The sequence below is a fragment of the Silurus meridionalis genome, chromosome 4, assembly GCF_014805685.1.
Source record: "Silurus meridionalis isolate SWU-2019-XX chromosome 4, ASM1480568v1, whole genome shotgun sequence".
NCBI lineage: Eukaryota > Metazoa > Chordata > Actinopteri > Siluriformes > Siluridae > Silurus > Silurus meridionalis.
Genome location: NC_060887.1, coordinates 14,208,661 through 14,233,822, shown reverse-complemented (window position 1 = coordinate 14,233,822; position 25,162 = coordinate 14,208,661). Strand labels below are relative to the sequence as shown.

Here is a 25,162-nt window from a genome sequence, read left to right as displayed (position 1 = left end):
TATAGAGCTTTGATCTCATCCCTACTAAACACCTATGGGATGAATTGGAACGCTGACTGCACCCCAGATCTCCTCACCTTCATCAGTACCTGCCTTTTTTAATACCCTTGTTTCTGATTAACACAAATAATTATACGCACACTCCAAAATCTAGTGGAACATCTTCTCAAAAGAAAGGAAGGAATTATAAGAGCAAATTTGGACTAAATGTGGACTGCAATGCTCAAAGAGTACATACCACACTTATGACCAGGTGACCCAATACTTTTGCCAATATAGTTTACACCATCCCTCTACCTACCTGCTATCTTTTACAATCACCATCCAGAGTACGTCTGGATGGTATAAGTATATTTTTTTAACTAAACAATTGTATTTGCATTAATGATTAATATTTTATTATCATTAATGCTCTACATTAATTCCACCTCACAAATGTTTTAAATACAAGTGTGTATCTGAGTGAGTAAGGTGTTATAAGGATGTGGTGATGAATGTGCATGAATAAAAATAATTGTTTAGATATTTTTTCCAGGTCTTTCCCTGTGTAAGCTATGGCTACCTCCCAATTAAAAAAAAATACATTAAGACAACACTGTCTCATTTCTCCTGTCATCACATTGTAAACACAGAGTAAATACAGTCCTGGCCCTGCACCATTATTTAGGTTTCTCGTTATGGTTACAGTGCACATGGTTACAGCTTAATTACTTAGTCACCTAAGTGACACCTTATCTTATTAACTTCAATAGATATGAAAAGAGAGCAATCATAGTTACGCTAACGAGTGAGAACAGGAACTAACTTGTTTGATGGGGGTTCCACAACATTTAATGTAACTATAAACAGCTGAAAAAAAATGATATGTGTATGCAGAGCTCCACCCTTCCTTTCTTACTGTGTGTTAAATGTTATTATGGCATGCACACACACACACACACACACACACACACACACACACACACACACACACACACACATGCACGCAGAGTACTAGTAGTGTTTACACGTGCACTGCCATGCCATTAATGTTTAATAGTCAGGAATACTGTTTAACATCCCAACACTGTCATAGCAAAGAGGAAACAAGTCGCTGTCTCTTTCTCTCTCTCTCTGTAGCTCTCTCTCCTCTGCAGAAATAAGTTACTGTATGTAATTGTAGAAACTGTGAGATGTCCAAGACTTTCAGTTTTCTCTCCCCTTTCTGGATTCAACTTTTCAACTCAACTCAACTCAACTCAAGAGTAAACAAAAAACATTGCAGAGTTAGGGTGCAATAAATAGGTAGATGTGATAAATATGAGGTTGAAATGTAAGTAATGTAAGAACAGAGTAAAATGTGAGTACAGTCTGAGGTGACCTTGTGCATATTTCAGCAGAATGAGTGGATGTCTGTAGTAAACAGTAAACAGTTAAAGTACCTGAGTGCAGATATCTGCGGATGTGCTACAATGACCAATGTGCAGTGTGTTAATGTCCATGTAGTGACCATTACTTTTTATAGTGCACAGTAAAGGCACTTGAAGCAAGGTCATGGTTGGCACCAGGGTGTTTGGGGCTCTAACAGCTTGGAGGAAGAAGTTGTTGCAGAACATTATAGTGTGGGTCCTGATGCTTCTGAACCTACTGGTTGATTGCCGTGTTTTGAACAGACTGTGAGAGTGGTGAGAGGGATCCTTTGTATCCGAGTATTGAAGATGTCCTGGATAGAGGGGAGGGAGACCACTATGATCCTCTCAGCTGTTCTCACTATGCACTGTAGTGTCTTGCGTTCTAAGGTTTTGCAATATTCGAACAACACAGTGATGCAGCTGGCCAGGATGCTCTCCACAAAAGGTGGTAAGGCTGGGTGGTGGGGGAGGCTGGCTTTCTTCTGGCTACTCTGGATCTGAAGACGTTGTTAGGTCTTCTTCCAACTCCCACAGTGGAGTTGGTGTTGGTAGTCTAGGTAAAGTCGCCAGAGATGTGTACACCAAGAAACCTGGTACTACTTTTATGTTTATAATTGAAATATATATTTTAATACTTCTGTCAGTTTCCAGAATGTTTATCAATTAAACAAAATGACTTGATTTGACTTTTTTAGCTGCTTCTGAATCACAGAATCAAATTATATGCAACCTGTTGGACATCAAGTGTGTCTCTGCAAAGCTTTACAAAGCTCTACATTATGTATAGTAGAAAGGTACTGTGTACATTTTAACATAAGAAGTCTAATTGGAACACAAACATATAACACATACTGTAACACAATGACTCACTGTAAGACTTCTGTTAATACTTACTTGTTATTCTGTAACATGTACAACACACTGTCATATACTGTATCATACTGCAGTGCACAAACCTACTTTAATACTCACTGTAAAACTCACTCTTACAGACTAGCAATCAATGTAAGACAGTAATGCTCATTGTAACTCTGTGTGACCCATCACTGTAAACCAGTGAAACACCCTGGAACCTATAACAAATGAAAACCCACTGCAAAACTCACTGTAGCACATGCTATATCTTCCTGGAAATCAAAAACACATTGGTACACTCACTGTATCACTGCAATGCATGCTATAAATGACTAGACACCAATAACACATTTAAATATATTTGTCACACTAGTAGTGTTGTAATATGTTATCAAATCTCTGTGAATCCGAAACACATTGCAACACTTAGTGTAATAATGTGACACCAGCAGTCACTTACTGGGAACCTCTATTAGGAACCTGTAACCCACTGTAACTCTCACTGTAGCACTGTAACAGATGCTATCACTGCATAGGAACCTGTAACACATTCACTGTAACATGATATCATTAACTAGAAACACATAACACATTGTAACATAAAATGAAATGTAACCCTGTAATGCATGCAATACCTTACTAGAAACATGTAACCCGTTGTAAGACTTACTGTAAAATGAAATCTTTCACTGGAGCTGCATAACACATTGTAAGACTCAATGTAACACTGCAATCATTAACTAGAAACCTGTAACACATTGTAACACTCTACATCACATGATATATCTGACTAATAACACATATGCATCCAAAGACACCCTATACAATTGTGTTCCTTCAGCTTTGCGATAACAGTTTGACAAAAAAAAAGCATATGATCGGGAAAATGTCCCAAATCTTTTGTCCATATAGTGCATCTCTCATTGGAGACACGTAACATATTGAAACACTCAACAGTAACTGCAGTCATTAACTAGAAACTTGTAACATACACTGTAATATGATATAATTAACTGGAAACACATACATTGTCACACACAGTATAACACTGTTACGCATGCCATCAATTCCTAGGAAACTGTAACACATTATAACCATCACTGTAACATCATATAATTTACTGGAAACACATAACACATTTTACCATTCACTCATTAAATAGGAACATGTAGCATATTGTAACACACACTGTAAGGCTCAATGTAACACTATAACGCATGCCATCACTTAGTAGAAACTGAAATCCATTGTAACACTCTCTTGTAACTGGAGACGCATAACACGTTGTAACACTCAATGTATCACTGTAACTCATGCAATTACTTACTAGGAACCTGTAACCCATTGCAACACTCGATCACAGTGACAATGTAGTATAAAAAGTATATAATTTAGCAGTGCTAAATGTTTACAGGCTGTTAATATATTTGTTTTGTTGCTCGGGTGGTTATTGATTGGTAATGTATCATATGAGCACCGTCTGTGTGTGCGTGCGTGCGAGACCATTCTTAGAGAACACCCCTTTGAACTGTCCAACGTCACATCGGATTTTCACAAGGACAAAAAGTAAAAACAGCACGCCCCTAGTCCGGGGAGAATGAGAGAAAGAGAGAGAGAGAGAGAGAGAGAGAGAAATTGCAGGCTGTGTGTTGACAGAGGAAGGCGACAGAGAGAGGGGAGAAAGGAGAGAATGAGAGAGAGTGAGAGAGAGAGAGAGAGAGAGGGAGAGAGAGTAAGAAAGAGAGAGAGAGAGAGAGAGAGAGAGAGAGAGAGAGAGGTGTTTGTGTGTGTGTGTGTGTGTGTGTGTGTGTGTGTGTGTGTGTGTGAGAGAGAGAGAGTGGGAGAGAGGGCGAGAGAGAGAGAGTGAGGGTGCAGGCTGTCAGTTGACAGAGGAAGGCGACAGAGAGAGGGGAGAAAGGGAGAGAGAGAGAGAGAGAGAGAGAGAGAGAGAGAGAGAGAGAAGGAGGGAGAAAGAGAAGTTGGTGAGCCACTTCGGAAAAAGTCGCTCGCAGAGTCGCGGGGCTTTAATGTGGACGCACGCGCCGAAGTTCAAAGAATAGAGCGCGAGAGGCAGAAATGAGGACAGGGTCCACGTGCAGGTAAGTTTTGCTACAGTGGTGTTAATGATCAGGAGCATTAAACTCGTGCACATTTCTATCTGCTTTTTAAAAACACTTTTATTAACTTTTTGTTGTTTGTAAACCTGTCTTTATTTTCTGCCTTTGATATCTGTTCAACTTGTTTCCGGTTAAGTTGTTGCTTTCTAAACCCACGCTCTCGCGCTCTCTCCGCTATCAGCTGCTCTTTAACGGGATCGCTGGCGCACGAAATGGAAAACGGAGAGGGGAAGAAAAAAAACGCGCGCGCGCTGGTACTGTCCCACTGAGACGCTTTGTGCTCCGTTTTTTTACGAGGGTTGGAAAAGGGGGAGAGTGTTGACTTGAGGCTCGCGCGAGGGGCTCGCCGGTTTCCGCGGTAATTACAGGCTCGCGCTGAGCTGCACCGAGGCTCGCGAGTGAAGCATGGACGTTTGTCTGTGCGTGTGTGTGTGTGTGTGTGTGTGTGAGAGAGAGAGAGAGATGGGTTTGTGGCAGCACGCGGAATGTAGTAAACTGTCATTATTGACCAAGAACATGACCACTAATGGACACACACACACACATACACACACACCACATTTCCCCATCAAAGTTACAGAAGTGGAGACAAGACTGATAGACGTGATCATCCAAAATGTGTGTGTGTGTGTGTGTGTGTGTGTGTGTGTGTGTGTGTGTGTGTGTGTGTATGGTTTGTGGTAGCACTCAGAATGAAATACTGTCGCTTTACACTATTATTATTGACCTAGTACAGCCGCTGTTGGCCACACACACACACACACACACACACACACACACACACACACACACACATACAAACACTGAGTCAGAAGTGATTATCGCGCTAAATCTGTGTGTGTGTGTGTGTGTGTGTGTGTGTGTGTGGCCAACAGCGGCTGTGCGTGTGTGTCTTTATGATAAGACTTTTCAAATCAGATAGATTGACAATTAGATCAATAAACACTCTCGCTGAAGCACACACACTACAGCTCATTAGCTAATTAACAAGCCTTTCAGATAACGTGGCTTAGAGTGTTTTATTGTATTCGCGCGCGTGTGTGTGTGTGTGTGTGTGTGTGTGTTGGACCAATAACAAGAAGCATGTGTGCTACTTTGTAAACACAATTACTGTGATTGGTCATAAGAATGGACACATACACTGGAGGTTCTGTTCTTGTGTGACAAGTTTTGGAGACAAAATAGGATTGCTTTTTGTGTGTTAGGAATACACATGTCCATGTCTGCATTAGAACATGTGAAGGAGTAATAGTTTAGAGAAGGAATAAAAGTGTATCATAAAGTGTATTGCTGTGTCTCAGGCGAAAAAATAGGTTTAGCTGTGTGTTATGTCTAAAATGTGGTAAATGGTGGGAAAGTTCATGGTCCTCAGAATTGGGTTATGCACATGTTTTTGCAGTATTTCTGAGCTATTGAAGTCACATCCATCACTTTTAAACACAAGCACTCTTTTTTTGAACCTGACAAATTTAGATAGGCAATGAAGATGAATATATTCAAATGTAATCCTCTGTAACATAAAAACACAATCATCATGCTCTTTCTGTGTCTCTCTCTCTCTCTTTCTCTCTTTTTTTTCTCAGACTGTCTCTCTCGTCTTCTTTCTTTTACTCTGGTCATACCTAAACTTCAATATTTTTGCCATGGAAACTTAAAACTTTAACCAGTACCATGACTGTTCTAGCTGTGCTGACCTCTTAAGGGCTTTAGTTTGACAAATTGTGAGACCATTGGATGTAAAAAAAGACATTTCATAAAAAAATTAAAAAATACAAAAAATAAATAAAGTCTAATATGATGATATGAACATTAATAAGAAGTTGGTAAGCACTGATCTAAATATAAGGTCTATGAATATTTTTGCAAATATTAACTAAAAGGCTTCCACACCCCTTGTAGGATATGATTCAGTGCATTTTCTTATTTATCATTGTATTTATTTATATCAGGCTCAGACACTTGTGAAGCCACAAATGAAGCTGCAAGATACAAAATCAAGTTCATGAAATTGTCCCATGTGCAGGATGTAACACTTTATGGCATTTTTAATTGTTCAAAATTTGGACCTAATTATAAAAATAAAACATTTATTTTTATTTATTTGATGAGCTCTTTTGTAAAGTAAATATGTCGACAGTCAACAGTCAAACTGCTGTTATTTGTGTTTTGTTTTTTTCACTGTGTCTCAGTGTGTGTTGCTTATCTTTGTGCAGGTGGTGTGTGTTATGGAGCACAGTGCTGAGCGCAGTGTGTGTGAGCGCCATCGAAAAGGCCAACAAAACAGTAAGTGATGATGATTATAGAAAAAGTCGATAACTTAGAAACTTTTTTCTGTTTGCTGTTTACTGATGATTCACTCTAGTGATTTCAATTGACTTCAATGCACTAAAGAATACCAGGCTGTGTTATAAATGCACTTTTATTCTTACTTGGAGTACTGATTGTAACTAGTGTCAATTAAAAAAATCTAAAACCATGTGGTTTGGGATCAGATAAATCTGATTGTAACTAGTGTCAATTAAAAAATTCTTAAACCATGTGGTTTGGGATCAGATAAATCAGATCAAGACTCAAAATGTAATTTAACCATGAATATGTGTCTGTGTTTCGGCTGTGTCTCAAAAGCTGAATTTTATTAAATGTTTTATACTGGTTTTGTTTTATTGCTGTTCAGTCTGAATGTTAAATATAAACTATATGAACAAAAGTATTGGCACACCTGACTTTTTTCAGCCAAATATGGTTTTATCCTCAAACTTTTATCACAAAGTTAGACGCACACAATTGTATAGGTTGTCTATGGATGTAGTACATTAGCATTACATTTAACCCTTACTTAAACTGGGAGACCCAAACCTGTTCCAGTATGAATATCTGCACAAAACTAGCTTCCACATGATGTGGTTTACATGGGTTGGAGTGAAAGAGCTTGAGTGGCCTGCTATAGAGCTCTGACCTCAACCCTAGAAAACGCCTTTGGGATGAATTGGAATGCTAAGTGCATCCCGGGCGTCCTTAACTACATCAGTACCTGATTTACTAATGCTTTTGTGGCTGACTGAGCACAAATCCTACAAGCACACTCTGGAACATATTCCTAGAAAAGTGGAGGTTAATATAACAACAAATGTAAAAAGGAATGTTTGAAAAGCTCATTCAAATCTTATGGTCAGGTTTTCACAAACCTCTGTCTATATACTATATAGTGTACCTACCTAGCCTGAGCAGTTTTTATCGCTCCATTCGATTATAAAATATGTTATTAATTAACCTTGTGTAGGTCCTGGCATGTAGTAGGGAGTTATTATGAAGCTGTGGATTTTATGTCTGTATGTGGATTTGTCTCAAGGCTTTTATGAATGAAGTCTATAAGTGTTGCATTCCTTTTAAAGGCTGAGTTCACTAAGAACACACGCAAACACACAATGTTACTGCCCCCTGAAATAGCGAATCTAAACGGTCCTTTCCGTTATTTTGACATTTAGACCAATGGCGTGATTTCATCCTGTCTGTGTGTGTGTGTGTGTGTGAGTGTGTGTGTGTGTGTGTGTGTGTGTGTATATGTGTGTGTAGGTGTATTTATCCTGGAGCGCAAGTGCATGCCTGTTATTGTTTGCAGAAGGAATGGGTGAAATCTGTGTGTGACTCAGTAAGAGTTTTTGTTGTGTGTGTCTGTGTGTGTGTGTCTGTGGCTTCTCTGTCATCCATTATGTGGCTCAGGAAATTCTAATTTTTATAATAGGTGTTACAGAAAGGCACACATACACACATAATCCTCTGCTCAATGTAAATCTCTGTAACCTACTGTAAATCACTTGCATCACTGCTGTGGTGAATTTAGTAATCATCACACATACAAACTCTCTCTCTCTCTCTCTCTCTCTCTCTCACACACACACACACACACACACACACACACACACACACACACACACACACACACACACACACACACACACACACACACACACTGTCTCTTGTCTGTCTCTTTCCCTTTGCTCTGTTCATAACCTGAACTTCAAAACTGCCTTCATGGAATTTACAACTTTAAGCAGTGCCCTGAAAGTTTTAGCTGTGGTGACCTCTTAAGGGTCAGGGTTCTGACAAATTGTTGAACCTTTGAACATGCCTTTTTTCCCGTTTAAGCTAGTTTAAAGGGATACAGTTTCAGTTTAGATCTTGTATTAATTATCCTATTTAATATTTTTGGGTCTTCTGTTCTTTTGTGATTATATATATATATATATATATATATATATATATATATATATATATATATATATATATATATATATATATCTGTCTTTAATTAAGTGTGTTTTTAAAATGATTCAAACTAATTTGACAATGTAAAAATCTTAACAGCTTTTGAATTAGTAACCCAAAATTTATTTTGAACATTTCATTGACATAAATGGTAAAAAAAGAAAAAGAAAAAAAAGAAAAGAAAAAATAATTTTTTCTTGTTTTGGCACACATTGCTTTCAAATAGGTTTAGTTCATTTATTCTCTCCTCTCTCTCTATATCTTTTTTAAATTTTTTTATTAATATATACTTTCTGTCTCTGTGTGTAGCACAGAATTTTCATCCTGATTGGAAACATTTGTCTTATGATTCCAGTTTTTTTGGCTCTCACTAAACTGAAAAACTCTCCTACCATTTTTATGCATTATTAAATAACCCATAAAATAAATTCATTTTTTTGAGTCCTACAGCTGTGGCAGTCCATTTGCTGCCTAAGAAAGTGTGTCCCCATGTCGACCATGGAACTCAGCTCAGGTTCTCTAAAAGATCCTGTTTAAAAAATATATTACTATATATAAACACATACCCCTGTTTCCTACACTGGAGAATTATGTAGCACACTAATACAAACCACATTAGATCACAAACGGTGCCTTCTTCACTAACACAGTGGTGTTTGTTCAGGGAACTAAAGAACTTTTCATAAGAGCTGAACTATTTTGTCATCATTTCTAGGTGTATCCTCCTGTGTGAAAGCAACAACTGTGAAGGGTTTAATAGGTTTTAGTTTTGTCTTTAGGAACATTTTATCACAGTCCATAGTCGATTATTTCAGCATTTGAATACAACACACAATTATGCTCAAGAAGAAAGATTCATGGTTTATTGCTTTTGGGAATTAATTTTGAGCATGAAGCTGGTCCAAAGTTTCTTGACTAAAGTCTCTTGGCTTAGGTTCCTGGGTGAAAACTCCTGGACTGCACATCCTTAAATCAGTTTCTGGGCTTAAAATCCTGCATTAAAATCTAAAATGTCTGTGTTACTGTTCCTAGATTATGCCAAGAAAATTGATAATTACAAAATAGTATCATTTTCGGGTTGGAGTTTCTAGTCTTAAATGTCTTTGTTCCTTTGTTAATTATCCTAAAGTAATGTTTGTTGGTGAAATGTCTGGATATATATTCTTGAGGTTGTGGTTTGAAATTTTCTGGCATTTAATACATTAAAGTTAATGTTTTTAGGTTCCTCTGAAAGAAGGTCTCAGGCAAACAACTGAATAAAAACAGCTTTTCTTTCAAGGCATCAGATTTACTCAAACTATTATCACTCGTTCTTGTTTCCAGACCTAAAGCAATTTGGTTCCAGAACTGAACAAATATTGCTGATTGAAAACTGGCTCTATGTTTTAGGAATAGTTTATGCAGCAGCTCTGGAACCACTATCAGAAGGCTAGAAACAGAGACTGCAATAAAAGTACCAGAAACTGTAGCCTTGAGCTAAAATTCCTTGGATTAAGCTCCTAAGCTAAAGTTAAGAAGATAAGTCTTCTGCAGCACAAGTTCTATAGTAGGTTAACTTGAACATAACTAATATATATCTATCTATCTATAGATATAGAATTTGGGTCATGTGTGTCCAAATGTAAAGCAGAAGCATGAGGGTAATTTTCCAAATCAGTGGGGATGCCTGGGGCAACAGGAGAATAGAGTGCTAAAGAGTCAACGCTACAGGAAAGACATGCCACACGGTAGTGAAAAAACAAACAAACGAGCTGGAAATGTTATTTTTGTGGATGTGTTTCCGAGCAAGGACAGTGCCACACCTGATAGGAGGCAAGTTCCAGCACATTCCACTGCATTACTCAATCGCTACTTACAGCTGTTCATTACCTACTGTTGTGCACACTACAGGTTCTAATTGCCCAAGGCATTGTTTCTTTTTGAGATAACAGAAAACAGACAGATGTTATCAGAATATGAAGTGTTCCTTTCACATTGTTTACCTGCTCTCTCTCTCCCTGTTTGTTACAGGTGATTGGTCGCCACCTCGACAGACAGAAGCGGTGTGGCTAGAAGGTGTATGGGGCGCATGGAGTGATTGGGCAGAATGTTCTCAGAGCTGTGGTATGGGTGTCACTGAGCGGCGCAGACAATGCGTGCAACCACCCCAAACTTGGAATGGGCCGAGTTACCTGCCGCCAGGTGTATCAAGTCACAACCCCTTACTTCCCCCTCACATGCCTTATTACCCTTCCTCTTATCCTGGCAATGACAGAATTTACTCAGCTAATCAGAGTCCTGGACTACCTCTATATCGAGATACCCCTGAAGGGCTAGGACAGGAGCTGCCCAATCATGTGCCTTCTTTTTACCGACCAGATGCCATATCGACCAGTCACCAGCCCATTTCAATTTACCGTTCACCATCTTCTTCATCCTTGCCTTTATATGGTCAGTCTGGAAGAGGATCCAGACGGCCAGCCAGTGAAGGGACTGGAAGAGTTGGAGTAGGTGGGAGTAGGAGATCAGTCTCGAACAACAGAGATCCAGCATCTGTGAGGAGGTGAGTGTAACTGGGTTAACTATTTCTTTTGTTCTTTCTTTCTCTTTTTATTTCTGACATAACTCTCTCTATCCCTTTCTTCCCCACAGATCAATCCGCCCTGGTCAGTTTGGTTACGGCAGGGTCCCATACTCACTCCCACTTCACCGCCAAAACCGGCGCACGCGATATGCCCGTCTCCATGGAAATGCAACCACAGAACTACTGCAAGTCAAAAGACCTGCAGCTATACAGGAAGCAGAGAGCCAACGAGAAGATAACAATGACCGAAGAGATACACAGCCAAAGGAGACAGCCAAAGGAGATACACAGCCAAAGGAGCGACCGAGACAGAGATCTATCACTAGGCGTGCACCTCCTCAAGCCTCATACTCCCCCTACTCGTCACCTCTCCACAGGCCACACCCACTTTCAGACACGCAACCCTATGCCCAACCACCTTACGTTCCACCCCCTGTTGTTCCTGTACAGCACTATAGGTGTTCTGGGAAAGACAGAGAGTTTCGGAAGTGCACTGTGGAGGTAAGAGCCAAAATATTTCCAGAGGTACAAATTGCATTTTGGACAAAAACCATCAAATACATTTCTAAGTGTTATAGTAACTAACGTTCCACGCAAAGTTTTAGTAATTGCTTTATTTATTTTTATTTTTTTTGTGAATTTAAGTTATTGGGGTTTCTATATTGGAAAAATAAACCGACATTTCTGTGCTGCTTTTAGATTAGATTAGAAAACTCTTGCATTTATCATAGATAATAGCACTTGAAAATACATTAATGAGTGCATGTTGGTAACGCTGAACACTCATTATGACATTTCTGCAGTTTGGGGAAGTAAGAAGGGGCCTGAATTAGAAGAAAAGCTATGAGTTTGTTGAAACTCTGTCTAAGCAGATTAAAGGAAATTCAGATTTCTCACGTGCCTCTGCTTTATTTATTTGTCCAAAAATTGTGGACTTTCTCCCATGTATCCTTTAGCATATCCACTTCCTGCGGTCTGGAGCAAAGCACCTCGTACAATAGGCTCCAAAATTCTGAAGTGCACTAAGATTTAAATGTATTGAGAAAAAAGATGAATTGGCCGAAGTGTTTGGAAGTGCTGGAACAAGTTAGTGCTATTGGGAGTGTGCTCAGACGGCTGGAGCCTCATCTACTACTGCAGTACCACCCTGTGTGCTCCAAGCTGGAAGAGCTTCAGACACGTCTTACATTGGAGCGAGGCAGCATTTCATACTTCAGAGATTGTTGGCAGGGTGCAGCAACGCACACACATACTTATATACACAAAGTGGCTACAGTATTTGGACATTATTGAAAAAGAAATGAAAGGTCTGAGAGCATGAATGCCTATGCTATCTGTATCTCTCTCTCAGATTGTCTGTATGTGTATAAATCATTCTGTCTTTATATTTCTCTGTCTTTTCTCTTTATGGTCACCGTTCTGTCTTCCTATCTACACTGATCAGGTATAAGATTATGACATTATAGCATTATGACCAGTGAGTGAAAAACATTGAATATATCTCTTCAACATGGCCCCTGTTAGTGGGTGGGATATATTAGGCAGCAAGTGAACATTTTGTCCTCAAAGTTAATGTGTTGATGGAAAAATTGGCAAGTGGAATGATTTGCACGAGTTTACAAGGGCCAAATTGTGATGGTCAGATGGCTGGGTCAGAGCATCTCCAAAACTGCAGCTCCTGTGGGGTGATCCTGTTCTGCATTGGTCAGTATCTATTTAAGGTTGTCCAAGGAAGGAAGAGAGGTGAACCAGAAACAGGGTAAAAGCACATTAATTCACGTGTTGAGTGAAGACTATAGCTTAAATTTCTGAAGAAGAATGCTGTTAATGTTTAAAGGGTCAGGACTGTTTTGGCAGCAGAAGAGGGACCAATACAATATTAGGCGGGTGGCCATAAAGTTATGCTGGGTAGGCTAATTTTTTAAACAGCTAGTTGTCAAATTTGATCATGTTTATCATGTGTGGTGTTTTCTAGAGTACAGTTCTTAGAACCTACTAAAGGTAATCGGCTTCGGAGAACCAGTGACCAGTTGATAGAATCATTGGCAATGAGGCTCATTGATGCGTGTGAGTTGAAGGCTGGGGTGGTGTGTGAGAGCTAGTATGAATGGTCCAATCCTACAAAAGAGCTGCTGTAGCACAGTGCAGATAGCATTGATGCTGGAAAGGTTCAAAAGAATTCTATGATAAAAAGGATTCAGAATTTGCAGTGCATCACAGTCTTCTGTGTGTTGGGCAGTGTGGTTGTAGAGAGTTCCCAGAGTTCCCATGCTCCTGTCTACCACCAAAAACATCTATGATGGGCACATGGGCATCTGTGTGTGTGTGTATGTGTGTGTGTGTGTGTGTGTGTGTGTGTGTGTGTGCGTAGCCTCCAAATTCCCCAGATCTGTGGGATGTGCTGGACAAACAATTGTGATCCATGGAAGCCTCTATCTCTTTGTCTGCTTGTGTATATGCCTGTATGTTGGTCTGTCTATCTCTCTGTCTGTCTATTTGTTTTCTTATATACCTATCTGTCTTTATATCTGTCTGTCTGCTTATCTGTCTGTTAATAATCATTGCATCTCTGGTCTGCTATCCACAACTTAGTTTTTATACATTATTCCCTGCTCACTCCTTCGTGGTGAATGGAAGCCAGACCATCCACGTTTCCTAGATATGATTTTTATTAATGAAGGATGCAGGATGTGAAACAGAGACAGGTCTGTAAGGTAGTGTTCAGGTCATCGTATTCTCAGACTGAATGGAAGCCCGACTTGGACATTTCTCCTCCGAGCACATTTTGTGGTTTTGTGGTTTTTTTTTTTTTCATGTTTTCAATCCATAGCTCTTTTCTGTAAAACCCATTCTGTTTGATATCAATTTCCCGGTTCAGTTCTGACAACTTAAGGCACGAATGTTATTCGTGTAATCATTTATACATGACTTGAATTGGAATGGGTCTATTTTCTGTGTTTTTTTTACTATGCGTCACATTTATCTTATTATATTTAGCTGCTCATTTATTCAGTTATTTATGGTTCAGAAATTATGGCAGTTGAACACTAAAATTGGCATTATTATAGCTCTTGTAAATAACCCCATAAAAGGCATTGTTAAAATGACATGAGGTTACCCATAGCTGTGTTTGTGGTGTGTGTGTGTGTGTGTGTGTGTGTGTGTGTGTGTGTGTGTGTGTGTGTGTCACAGTTGCACTATTTTAAAAAGGGTGTGAGTGGAAATAAAGGAAACTTACACACACACACACACACACACACACACACATATTCAGGAAGCTGTTCTCTTAACCACTTCTGGCAAAAGTGTGTGATCGCATGATGGATGAATCATCCATTTCACCAATGTATGGCTGAGATTCACTTCCTCTGTTTGTGTGTGTATGTTTGTGTGTTTCCATGTGAAAGAAAGAGAGAAGGAGGAACCAAGACTAAGAAAAAGAATGAAAGCAGCAGCAGAAATGACGCACCTAAGTTATATCGCAATGAAAGAGGGCACTGTTTTTGCGCACACACACACTTCAGGAGTTTCAGAAAAACAGAGCAAAGGAGGAAATGAGAGCAACAGAGAGAGAGAGAGAGGAGGTGAGAGAGATGTGTTACAGCACTATCTCTCTCACTGTTTATGCCTCATTCCTTTTCCTCCATAGTTACTGAGTAAATATTAACAAACCTGTGATCAACCACACGTTTCTACCAAAAATCATCCAAAGTGGGCAATCAGAGGGCAAATACCTTATCATTTAAAACAAAGTCGTGAAATGAAATGGATATTCATATGCCAAAATTTAGTTAGAAAGTTAGGCAGGTTGGAAATTGAGATGAAGTTGTGTGGGATAAAGGGAAGTGGGGTAAGGGTTGTGGGATAAAGAAAAGAGAGGATGTACATTGTTGGCTTAAGATGTGTGGGATAAGAGTGTTTGATATAAAGTAATAAAGTTTTATAAGAAAATAAATGAAGAAAATGTGTGGAATAAGAGATTGTGGAATGGGATAAAGGGATGACATTTTGGGACAAAGGAGGATGAAGGGGCGCGAGATAACTGTGGGATAAAAGGGTGAAGTGGTGTGGAATAACTGTGTGGGATGAAAGGATGAAGGGGTGTGTGATAACTGTGGGATAAAAGGATGAAGGGGTTAGAGATAACCATGGGATGAAAGGATGAAGAGGTGTGGGATGAAAGGATGAAGGGGTGTGGGATGACTGTGTGGGATGAAAGGATGAAGAGGTGTGGGATAACAGAGTGTGGGATGAAAATATGAAGTGGTGTGGGATAACTAGTGTGGGATGAAAGGATGAAGGGGTGTGGGATAAGAGGGTGTGGGATGAAGTTGTGGGAAGTGAAGAGATAAAGAGGTAAGGGATGAAGATTTATGGCATAGGCATGAAGTGGTGTGTGTGAAGGGACATGGTTAAAAGGTGTAGTTCTCAATATTGTTTAGAATTCTGCATCCTATTTACTTACTGCTCCTTTAAATTAGTATGTATACACTGTTTCAAACCACACAATAAATTCCAGTAAAGAACACTTAACATTAACATTTGGGACACAGCCTGTAGCGGCTGAGTCTTCGGACAGGAAATGAAGAAGCATACCAGCTGAGACAGCTGTCTATCACCTGTGTCTATCCTGTTTTCTCTCTCCATGGAAACACTGCTGAGTCAGAATCTTCCCGAGAATCCTCTCACGGGAATGCTCTGTGCGTGTGTGCGTGTCTGTGTGTCTGTGCATCATTTTATGTCACTCATATCTCTCTGAATTGTACTTTCCAGCTGCATAAGTTTGAAAGCAGCTGCTCAGATTTCTATAGTTATTAAAGCACACATGCATACACACACACACACACACACACACACACACACACACACACACACACACACACACCAGATATCACTCCCTCCAGAGGTGCAAAAGAATTTGTGAGCAGACACAAAATCCACAGAAGCCCCATACACACACACACAATGAACTACACACATGCAGACACACACACACAAACACACACAGTTATTATCAAGTATATCATATACTTGTAGTGGAATCAGCTGTGTTTTTGTTCATGTGGGAGAAGCAGTTAGTGATCACTGTAAATATTTCAGCTTAGCATACACTGTAAGTGACCCACTGCTGATAGTGGCGTGTGTGTATGTGTGTGTGTGTGTGTGTGTGTGTGTGTGTGTGTGTGTGTGTGTGTGTGTGTGTGTGTGACAGCTGGTTTTTTTTTGTCAGCACAAGTTCCCAGCATATTCATCCTCTATGGACATCTAATCCTGTGTATGTGTGCGTGCGTGTGTGTGTGCTGGGGGGTGAGAGAGAACCCTACACCCAGCTCACACACTGAGTTAAGACTCTTTTGGATAATGAGACTTGATTGAGTTGTTTGTGGGTATGTGTGTGTGTGTGTGTGTCTTCCGTTCACAGCAGGTGTGTATTAGCAGCAGGTGTCAAAGCAGTCAGTGTTAATATCTATTTAGCAAACAAAATTACCTAACAGACATAATTAATGGCACCCCTTAATGAATTATAATATAAAGATTTGAGAATAAAATGTGATGAGTTCCCAGTGGCTAACCTAAAAACATAGCATATGTTTGTGCTCCAGACTAAATCCCACTATATTCTTAATTCTTACCTTAAACCAAAGTTACCATGACAACATGGTGTGTGGTCATGTCACAGGCCGTGTAGTATTACTAAATTACTAAAAGTACTAAATCAAATAACATAGTTGTAATTGTTAATAGCTAGAGAGCAAAAATTGTTGCAAAACTTTGTACATGCACTATCTGGCCTAAACATGTTAAGCTTTGATGTATTTATGGGAAATGGTAGCTCAGCGGTTAAGGATCTGGATGACTAATCGGAAGGTCGGGGGTTCAAGCAATAGTATCGTTAAGCTGCCACGCTTGAATCCTTGAGAAAGATGAGCCTTAACCGTGTGTGCTATAGGGAAGCTGTATCCTAAATGACCCTGCGCTTTGACCCCAGTTCCCTAACATCACTGGGATATGTGTGGAAATAATTTCACTGTGCTGTAATGTAAAAATGTTTTATTTAGTCAGAGCATTCACTGTGAAGTGTGTTAATGTGTTTGGGATGCAGCCACAGGAAGAAACTTCACTGTAACCGACACTGCTAGACATTAAGCTTGCCCACAGCACCTGCATGCTAAACAGAAGATTGTGTGTGGGGTTGGGGTGGTTGGTTTTTGGTTAGTTTCTATATGTGTGTAGGTGTGTGTAGTTCATAGTCTTTCCATGTCATCCCAAACCGCACCCTACTGTAGAAAAGAGTGTGCAAAATAATAAGACCCCGCAATCACCATATTTGGCTTACCACATGTATTACAGTGGTATGTGGCTTGAGACGCAGCCATGAAGAGCATTTAGCACACACACACACACAAATCATATTTTATGTTTCTATCAGAAATTAGCATTTAATTTGCATTAAACTATCATGAGCTCATACATCCACTGTATCACCCTCACCCTCGCCAGTTAATCACTGGATTTAATAGGTGACTTTTTTATTATGTCTGTATTTATCTATGAGTCCTTTGAGATGTCTTCCTGTCTGTCTGAGTTTTGTGTGAGTGTGTATGTGTGTGTGTGTGTGTGTGTGTGTGTGTGTGTGTGTGTGTGTGTGTGTGTTCTTTCCATTCTGAAACATTCCTTTATTCATCTGCTATATTTCACATTCTTGGCTCTTTCTTGCTTTTTTTGAACTTTTGACTCAAACCTTAGTCTCTCTTCCACCTGTCACTCGTACTCTATCAATCTCTCTCTCTCTCTCTCTCTCTCTCTCTCTCTCTCTCTCTCTCTCTCTCTCTCTCACGTTCTCAGTCTGTCTCCTGCAAGAAATTTAGAGTGTGTATTTCCAAGGTTTAGATTACTTCCATATGGTGACTAAAGCATCACTTATGCAGTGCAGCATACTGTATCGAAACCTCTTGGTCCGACTGTCTGTTTCTCTCTCGCTCTCTGTCTCTACCCCCTCTCTCTGTCTGTGTATCTGTTTCTCTTTTGCCCCTCTGTTTTTCTTTCACCTCATTTTCCCCCTCCTACTGTATTTTATCACTCACTTCTGTGCCTTGTTATTGAATTTTTCCTCTCCAACCTCACTCCCTGCTCTTTCTTTCTCTCTCTCTCTCTCTCTCTCTCTCTCTCTCTCTCTCTCTCACACACTCAAAATTTCTTGCTTCTCGCTCTCTTTTTTCTTTCTTCCTCTCTCTGTTTAGATCAGGATAGCCATGCAACATTTCTAGCAGTGCATATGTCCATGTATGTTAATTTAATCTTTAGATCAGCTTTCAGACATCTTATTCCCAAATAACGTTCCTGCAGAGGAAAATGTTCAAGCCGTGCTAATTGCCAGAGCCATGGTTAGAATTCAGAATTGTGGTTGAGTAATAATAAACTGATGCACTTCTCTAATCACTCATTCCACAATTTTCTTTCTGCAGGCATGTTCCAGTTCCCAGGTGGACCCACGAGCTGAACAGTGTGCCATGTTCAACAGCAAAGAGTTCACGGGTCGCATTTATGACTGGGAGCCTTTTACTGAAGGTGAGACCGAAAACAAAGAGACAGATAGACAGATAGAGGATAAGACAGAGACAACGAGAAACAGAGAAGCTGAATAAAGAAGAAAGAATTTCAGAATTATAAGGACACACACACACACACACACACACACACACACACACACACACACACACACACGGAGGCCAGGACTGTCACATGAAGAAAAATAGAAAACAAGCATAGATAGACTAATTAGAATTTAGTAATGAACTGAATTTACATACTATGTCTCAAATTTTTGTTTTGTTTCTACATCTAGTTCCTTTCTTATGTAGTTTTTTCACTCAACAGATCATATATATATATATATACAAAAACATCTTTCTACTGCAACTTTTTTTTTTCATGCATACATTAATCACTTTGTTTGTTTATCTATTAAACAACTTATCTTTTCATCTGTAGATCTTCAAACCATCTGAACAGCTATTCATTTCTTTATCTATTTATCTACCTACCTTTCCTACCATTCAATCAGTCAGTCAGTCAGTCAGTCATCCATCCATCTATTGGTTTTATCATTTAGCCAACAGGTGTTTCTCCATCCATTAATTTATTTACCTATTTATACACTTTTTCATATATTACTACATTTATCCATCCATCCATCCATCCATCCATCCATCTGTCCATCCTTCCACTCATGTGTCCAGTGCTTTGTAAAGGGCAATCTGTTTTTTGGGCTTCATTCCCGAGGACAGAGGAGTTTAAGTTTGTTTACATGTTTTTTAGTAACATGACCTGCTGGGGGTTTTTTCTGGTCATAAACATCAAGAGAGAAACTGAATAGAGACTGCTGATGAATGACTGTTTATAACAGTTATAACATAATTAAGAGCTATTAAATGTATTGTGCTTCAGGATCAAGTATAAAAAATCTGGTGGACTTGTTTTTTTGGGGGTCTGTACATGAGGTGCTTTCCAGCAGTGACTCACCACTATTTACATTACAGATAATAAAAGTACAAGCTGGTTCACTACAGTCTTCTGTCCACTGGCTAAGAGCATTTCTTTCGATTTTATATCAATAGACCTGTAGCATTTTGATGCTATAAACATAAGACTTCAAAAGAATAGCACCACTAGCCCTGTGTTTCTTTTAGTACAAAGCCTTTTGAATGTGCTTTGTGAGAACAGTCAGCTTTTGTTTCATGTCAAATAACAGTAGAACCTCATCAAAGAAGTTGGCACTTCGGGTTGTCTTTGGTTTTCTCTTCAACTTTCCACGTCAAGCACTTCTATTCTGTCCGGATACCAGACTCAGTTTTCCTCCAAGCCGCTTGGAGGAAAACTGGCTTGGCAGGCTTGGCACCATGCTGCAGTTTGGTGGCACCCATGCTGTGCTGTACCCATGCTCATGCCAAGTCTTCTGTAGAAGATGGCCCTTCCTGTCCATTTTCTTCACTTTTCTCACTCGTACTCACAATTTTAAGATGGCTCGTCTCTCACCAGGCCTAGGATTCAGGGGGTAACTTGCAGCTTTTTTAACACTTTTTCTCATGTAGATGCCAGGCCACAACATACCAGTAGCAGAGGGTCTGAAATCTCCAGTGACATCCAAGATGTAGTATCTGTGGCAGCCATAGTTATGTGCCATTGAAGATTCACCTGAAGTTTTCATGTTTAAGCTTATTTTATGATGGAAAACTAATATATTGTTAATTTATGTTATTTGAAATGTAACATATTGAGATTTGGTTGTCAGGTGGCAGACCCAACACAGTATATCCGTGAACGGAACCAAAAACTGAAAAAGTATTGAAGGAGAGTCTATAGCAAAAAAAAAAAAATGCTGGCCTGTGTAACAAGTCTGTTGTTTTAGCTTTTCCAATCGGCATACACTTATGTAAATATTTTAGCTTAATGGATTTCATTATGGGATAATTATTGTGGGATTAATAGAAACATTTCACAGAATTTTAACATGATGCAACTGCTTATAAATAATCTCAACAAAACTAACTCAACTCAAATAAAAAAAAATTGAACATGATAAAAAGCTTTTAGAGATCTAATTTACATTTTGATCACGTTATCTGGATCTTCTGCACTGCTTCCGCTGTTTACAGTGGTACATGATGTTAGATCTGTGGTTTCTATATTGCTGCAAGGATTTAAGGCTTCTCTCCAAATCTCTATACATGGCATATATATCAGCTTTAATGAATGTCCCATGATCTGAGATATAGTAATACACTTGAACCATTTAGTAAAAATTCTCATTATCATCTTTAACTTGAAACCATTCGGGTTTAACTGGAAAATTCCCACAGCTTCAACATGATGCTGCTATTTAAGAATAAATACTCTTAACTTGATAAACAGCATAGGAGTTCAAAGTTCAAAAGTGCATTTATATCAGGTCGTTTGGATATCCTGAACTCGATCTCAGAATTCAGGTTTAAAAAAAACAGGATAAATTTAGAGTCCAGCATTTATTTCAAACTAATCTAAATATAAGCCTACATTTAGTTTGGTTTACACAGCCATAGTAGCAAAAGACACAAAAAACAATCAAAACATCAAAGATGGAGAGAAAGGATTGAGGTTTGTAATATTTGGTGGTTTTAATTTAAATATTAACATTTCCCACACTGTTCACCTTAATTTTTAGAGGTACTTTAACTTTCTTTTTGCACTTTCTAGAAAAGAATGTACATTTTGCACTTTCAGAAAAGAATGTACACATGTTCTTTTCAGCTGTGTTAAATTATATTGCCCAGTTGTTTATGAGGAAAGTCTACTGGTTTAGAGCTAATAGCCTTATAATATTGTGCATGGTATTTGATACACTTTTCTGATAAAAAAAAATTTAATTCAGGACCTTATGCGGGAAGCAAGAATTATAAAATAATGTAAGGAAGATATATTTGTGCTCAGTGATGCCTAGCAGCGAAAAAAACTTAAATATCAGAATATTAACTAATAATTATTTTTATATTATATTCTAAGAGTTTCTTTCTAGTAAGTAGAAAAAATATCAGCATGTTATTATATAATTTGAAGGAAGGCATATAACCAAGCATACCAGGTCATCATGATCTTGAAACTTCCCACATTTCAAGCACTTCTATTCTGTTCGGATCCCAGACACAGTTTTCTTCCAGGCCGCTTGGCACCATGCCGCAGTTTGGTGGCACCCATGCTGTGTCGTACCCATAATAATGCCATGTTTTCTGAAAAGGATGGCCCTGCCTGTCAATTGTCTTCACCACCCCCACTCGTACCCGCAGTTTCAGGATGGCCAGTCTCTTGCCTTTAGGTTTTAGAGGGTAACGTGCAGCTTTATCCACACTTTTGCTCAGATAGATGCCAGGCCCGAGCATACCATCAGAGGAGCGTTTGAAACCTTTACGCACGATTTTTTTTGCTGCATCCAATGTTGTACCATGGTACATAGTGTAGTATATGTGGCCACTGTTGCTCTGTCCCATTGCAGAATTACCTGAAAGCAAGTTCTCCTGTTGAAATATATCAGTATATTACTGGAGTAAACCAAACACTGGAAAGTACTGTAGGAAAGCCTACAGTTAAAAGTGTGAACAATGTAAATGTAGTGTAACAGGTCCTTTGTTTTACCTTATCCAATCTCATACGGTAGTAAATATTTTAGCTCAAGGCAGCCCTTTAGACCAGGGACTATAAAGAAAAATGAAAATACTTTTATGTTATGTTTTAATACACATACTGAACTCAGATTTTAGATTTAATGTTTAAGCACTCACACTTTTATGCAATCAAACAGAATAACGAGATGGAAAATGTGGGGCTACTTACCAGCTGAGAAGTTTACTTAACGTGTCGAGTTCCACAACCTGCTCGCTTCTATAGCTTAGTGTGCTTAGCTTAGTGTGCTTTCATTTTCCTTTATACCTAAAGAATGTACCTCAGCTGTGTGACAAGTTACACTAGTTTAAAATATTTACAATATATATATATAGCAAAAAGTAGTATGTTTTACTTTCATATAGGATTGAGCAACAGAAACTAAGACCTTCACTACTTGATAACGTTGAATATTTTGTATACATTTATGGTAGCAAATTTGGAATCTTGTTTTTGAACTTTTTGTTGTGCAACATTCCATATTATGGTTATTCAAAATGTTACTATACATTATCCTTCTTATTATACAACCACAAATAGCATTAGAAATATCACATATAATGAAAATACAAGTAGAGTTTGGGTAAATGGGTATTCACATGAGCAAACAAACATTACCACAATCATTATCCAAAAAACAATAATACATAATAGTAAAGAAGAGGGGAAAAAATAGAAGGGGCCTAGATAGAAGGCAGAGTTATATGAGGCTTAAAGTTTAAAAGAATGCAAATGATTTTAAAAGTTACCCTACAGACGATCAAATCTTTTCCAGTTTGAGAAAATACATGGTATCACTAAGCCTTTGAGGTTGGAGACTAATCAGATTTCCAGTGGAATGGAACACAGTGCCTAGGCAAAGGCTTTAATATTCAGTTGTTTGGTGTTAGACCATGACCAGACATTTGGAACCCCATTAAATTGACTGTATTGACAATATTGACCCCAAGAATGTCATGCATAATTGTAAAATAATGAACCGAGTAATTTTGCATCTTAGGACAAATATCATTAAAAAAAAATTTATAATTTAAATTACACTGAGACACTCAACATCCATCCACTATAATATAGAATAGATTATATATATAGAATATTTCGGATAGCAGGGCCTTGGAGAAAATGTATTTGGCCCAGATGAGCACATTGAACGTTTAGTGAAAAACCCACCTTTGCTCTTCAAAACCTTCTCCTAGCTCATATTATCTGGCTCTTTTAATTTTGTCAATAGAGAAAACATTACAAACTTGAAAGATAACTATAAATTCTTGAAATGTTTTGACTTGCCATACTTGTATTGTAGGTAACGAAGGGTAATTAAGTAATAGAGTGACAAAGCAATGTCTAATATGTCTGAAGAACTAAACACATGAGATTCTGTCAGCCCTAATTTAGAAGATAACAGTAAATAGTTGCTAAAGCTACCTTCTTTAAACAAACATTTTTCATGAAAATGTTCACAAACAGAATGCTTGAAACATGTGATTCTCCAGTGTTGGCATTATTCTTAAGGCAAAGGCCAGTTTTAAGTGTTGCCTGGATTGGATAGAACTTCTGAATTGTATGTAAAGAGTATCTACAACTTCTGAATTGTATGTATAGAGTATCTACAACTTCTGGATTGTATGTAAAGAGTATCTACAACTTCTGAATTGTATGTAAAGAGTGTTTACAACTACTAGATTATGTGTAAAGGGTGGCTATAAATGATTCAAGATTATGTAAAAATTCTACTTTCTCGGCCTGAATTACATAGTCACATACAATATACAAAGTCTGAGTTGTTTCATTTATTTTGCATAGAAATGATTCTGGGTTAATCATATCAGATTAACTGTAGTCTCGCTTCTTCAGCTGGTATTTGTTTTGTTTAACTTAAGTTGCGTACATTTGTACCACAATAAACTGACTGGAAAGAGGTCCATGGCTTCATATATTCAGAACTGATTTGGAAGTTTGGAATTGGAGTAATGGTGAGTAAGCATGTCCATTTGCAACATGACAAAGAGGTGGTGTTTAGTCATGTGAAACATAGCAGATCAAACAGATGATCTGGTCCAAGCCTGGCTGGAAACTTACTGATGAGACAATGCTATAGTAAGACTATGAGATGGGCTGCAAAAAGACCCTTGAGTGTTATTAAGACAGGGAAATCTGAGGACAGTAAAGGTTGATCTGATGGTTGACCTAATGGTTATTTAGAAGGATAGAGAGACAAAGCAAATAATGTCTATAAAGATAATTGCAAAAAATATAACCACATGTTGAATTTTACATTCATCCAAGAGTCTGTGTGCTTTTATTGACTTGATATTCTGGCAGATTGCCAAAATAATCACTAAAGTAATTTTTATTTATTTAATATTTGAAATTGTTGCATTTTATATTTTTTATTTTATTGACATTGTAAAAAGTTCTATGGTAGCTGAAGAAAAGATTTTCAGGCACTTTTCTGGCCACAAGCTTCAGGATTTTGAAGGTTGTAGTCTTGAAGGTAATTTTTTTGTGTAAACATTTTTTTTTTTTCTGGAATCGATTCTAAAATCTTTAGAGCAGGTTGTCATCACAACATCTTAAAATGCGGTGTCATATCCATGCTCATGCCAGAACATCTGCATGGGATTGCCTTGTTTGTTAATTTTCTTCACATTCCTCTCATTCCTTCAGCTTTATGCTGGTGAGTCTTTCCTCAGGTAATGCAGAGCCTTTTCCTTACTTCAGCTCACATGAAGTAGGATCGGTGGTCCTTACTTAATATAAAGTTTATCTTAAATTAT

General features: G+C 38.4%; 1 protein-coding gene and 1 long non-coding RNA gene across 2 annotated transcripts in view; one reads left to right on the top strand and one right to left on the bottom strand.

Annotated features, from left to right (window-relative positions):
• Nucleotides 1-4,073: 4,073 nt before the first annotated feature.
• The window catches only part of adamtsl4 (ADAMTS-like 4), a 43,479-nt gene continuing 22,390 nt past the window's right edge, over nucleotides 4,074-25,162 (top strand). The window contains exons 1-5 of the mRNA XM_046847882.1: nucleotides 4,074-4,345; nucleotides 6,577-6,646; nucleotides 10,640-11,171; nucleotides 11,261-11,693; nucleotides 18,659-18,761. Of these exons, the coding sequence (XP_046703838.1) occupies nucleotides 6,589-6,646; nucleotides 10,640-11,171; nucleotides 11,261-11,693; nucleotides 18,659-18,761 (1,126 nt within the window). The 5' untranslated portion in view covers nucleotides 4,074-4,345; nucleotides 6,577-6,588. The remainder of the gene's footprint in view (nucleotides 4,346-6,576; nucleotides 6,647-10,639; nucleotides 11,172-11,260; nucleotides 11,694-18,658; nucleotides 18,762-25,162) is intronic.
• LOC124384907 lies at nucleotides 21,483-25,012 on the bottom strand. Its single transcript, XR_006925646.1, has 3 exons — nucleotides 22,557-25,012; nucleotides 22,359-22,418; nucleotides 21,483-22,240 (listed from the first exon to the last, which is right to left on the bottom strand). It is a non-coding gene; the product is annotated as an uncharacterized LOC124384907 (long non-coding RNA).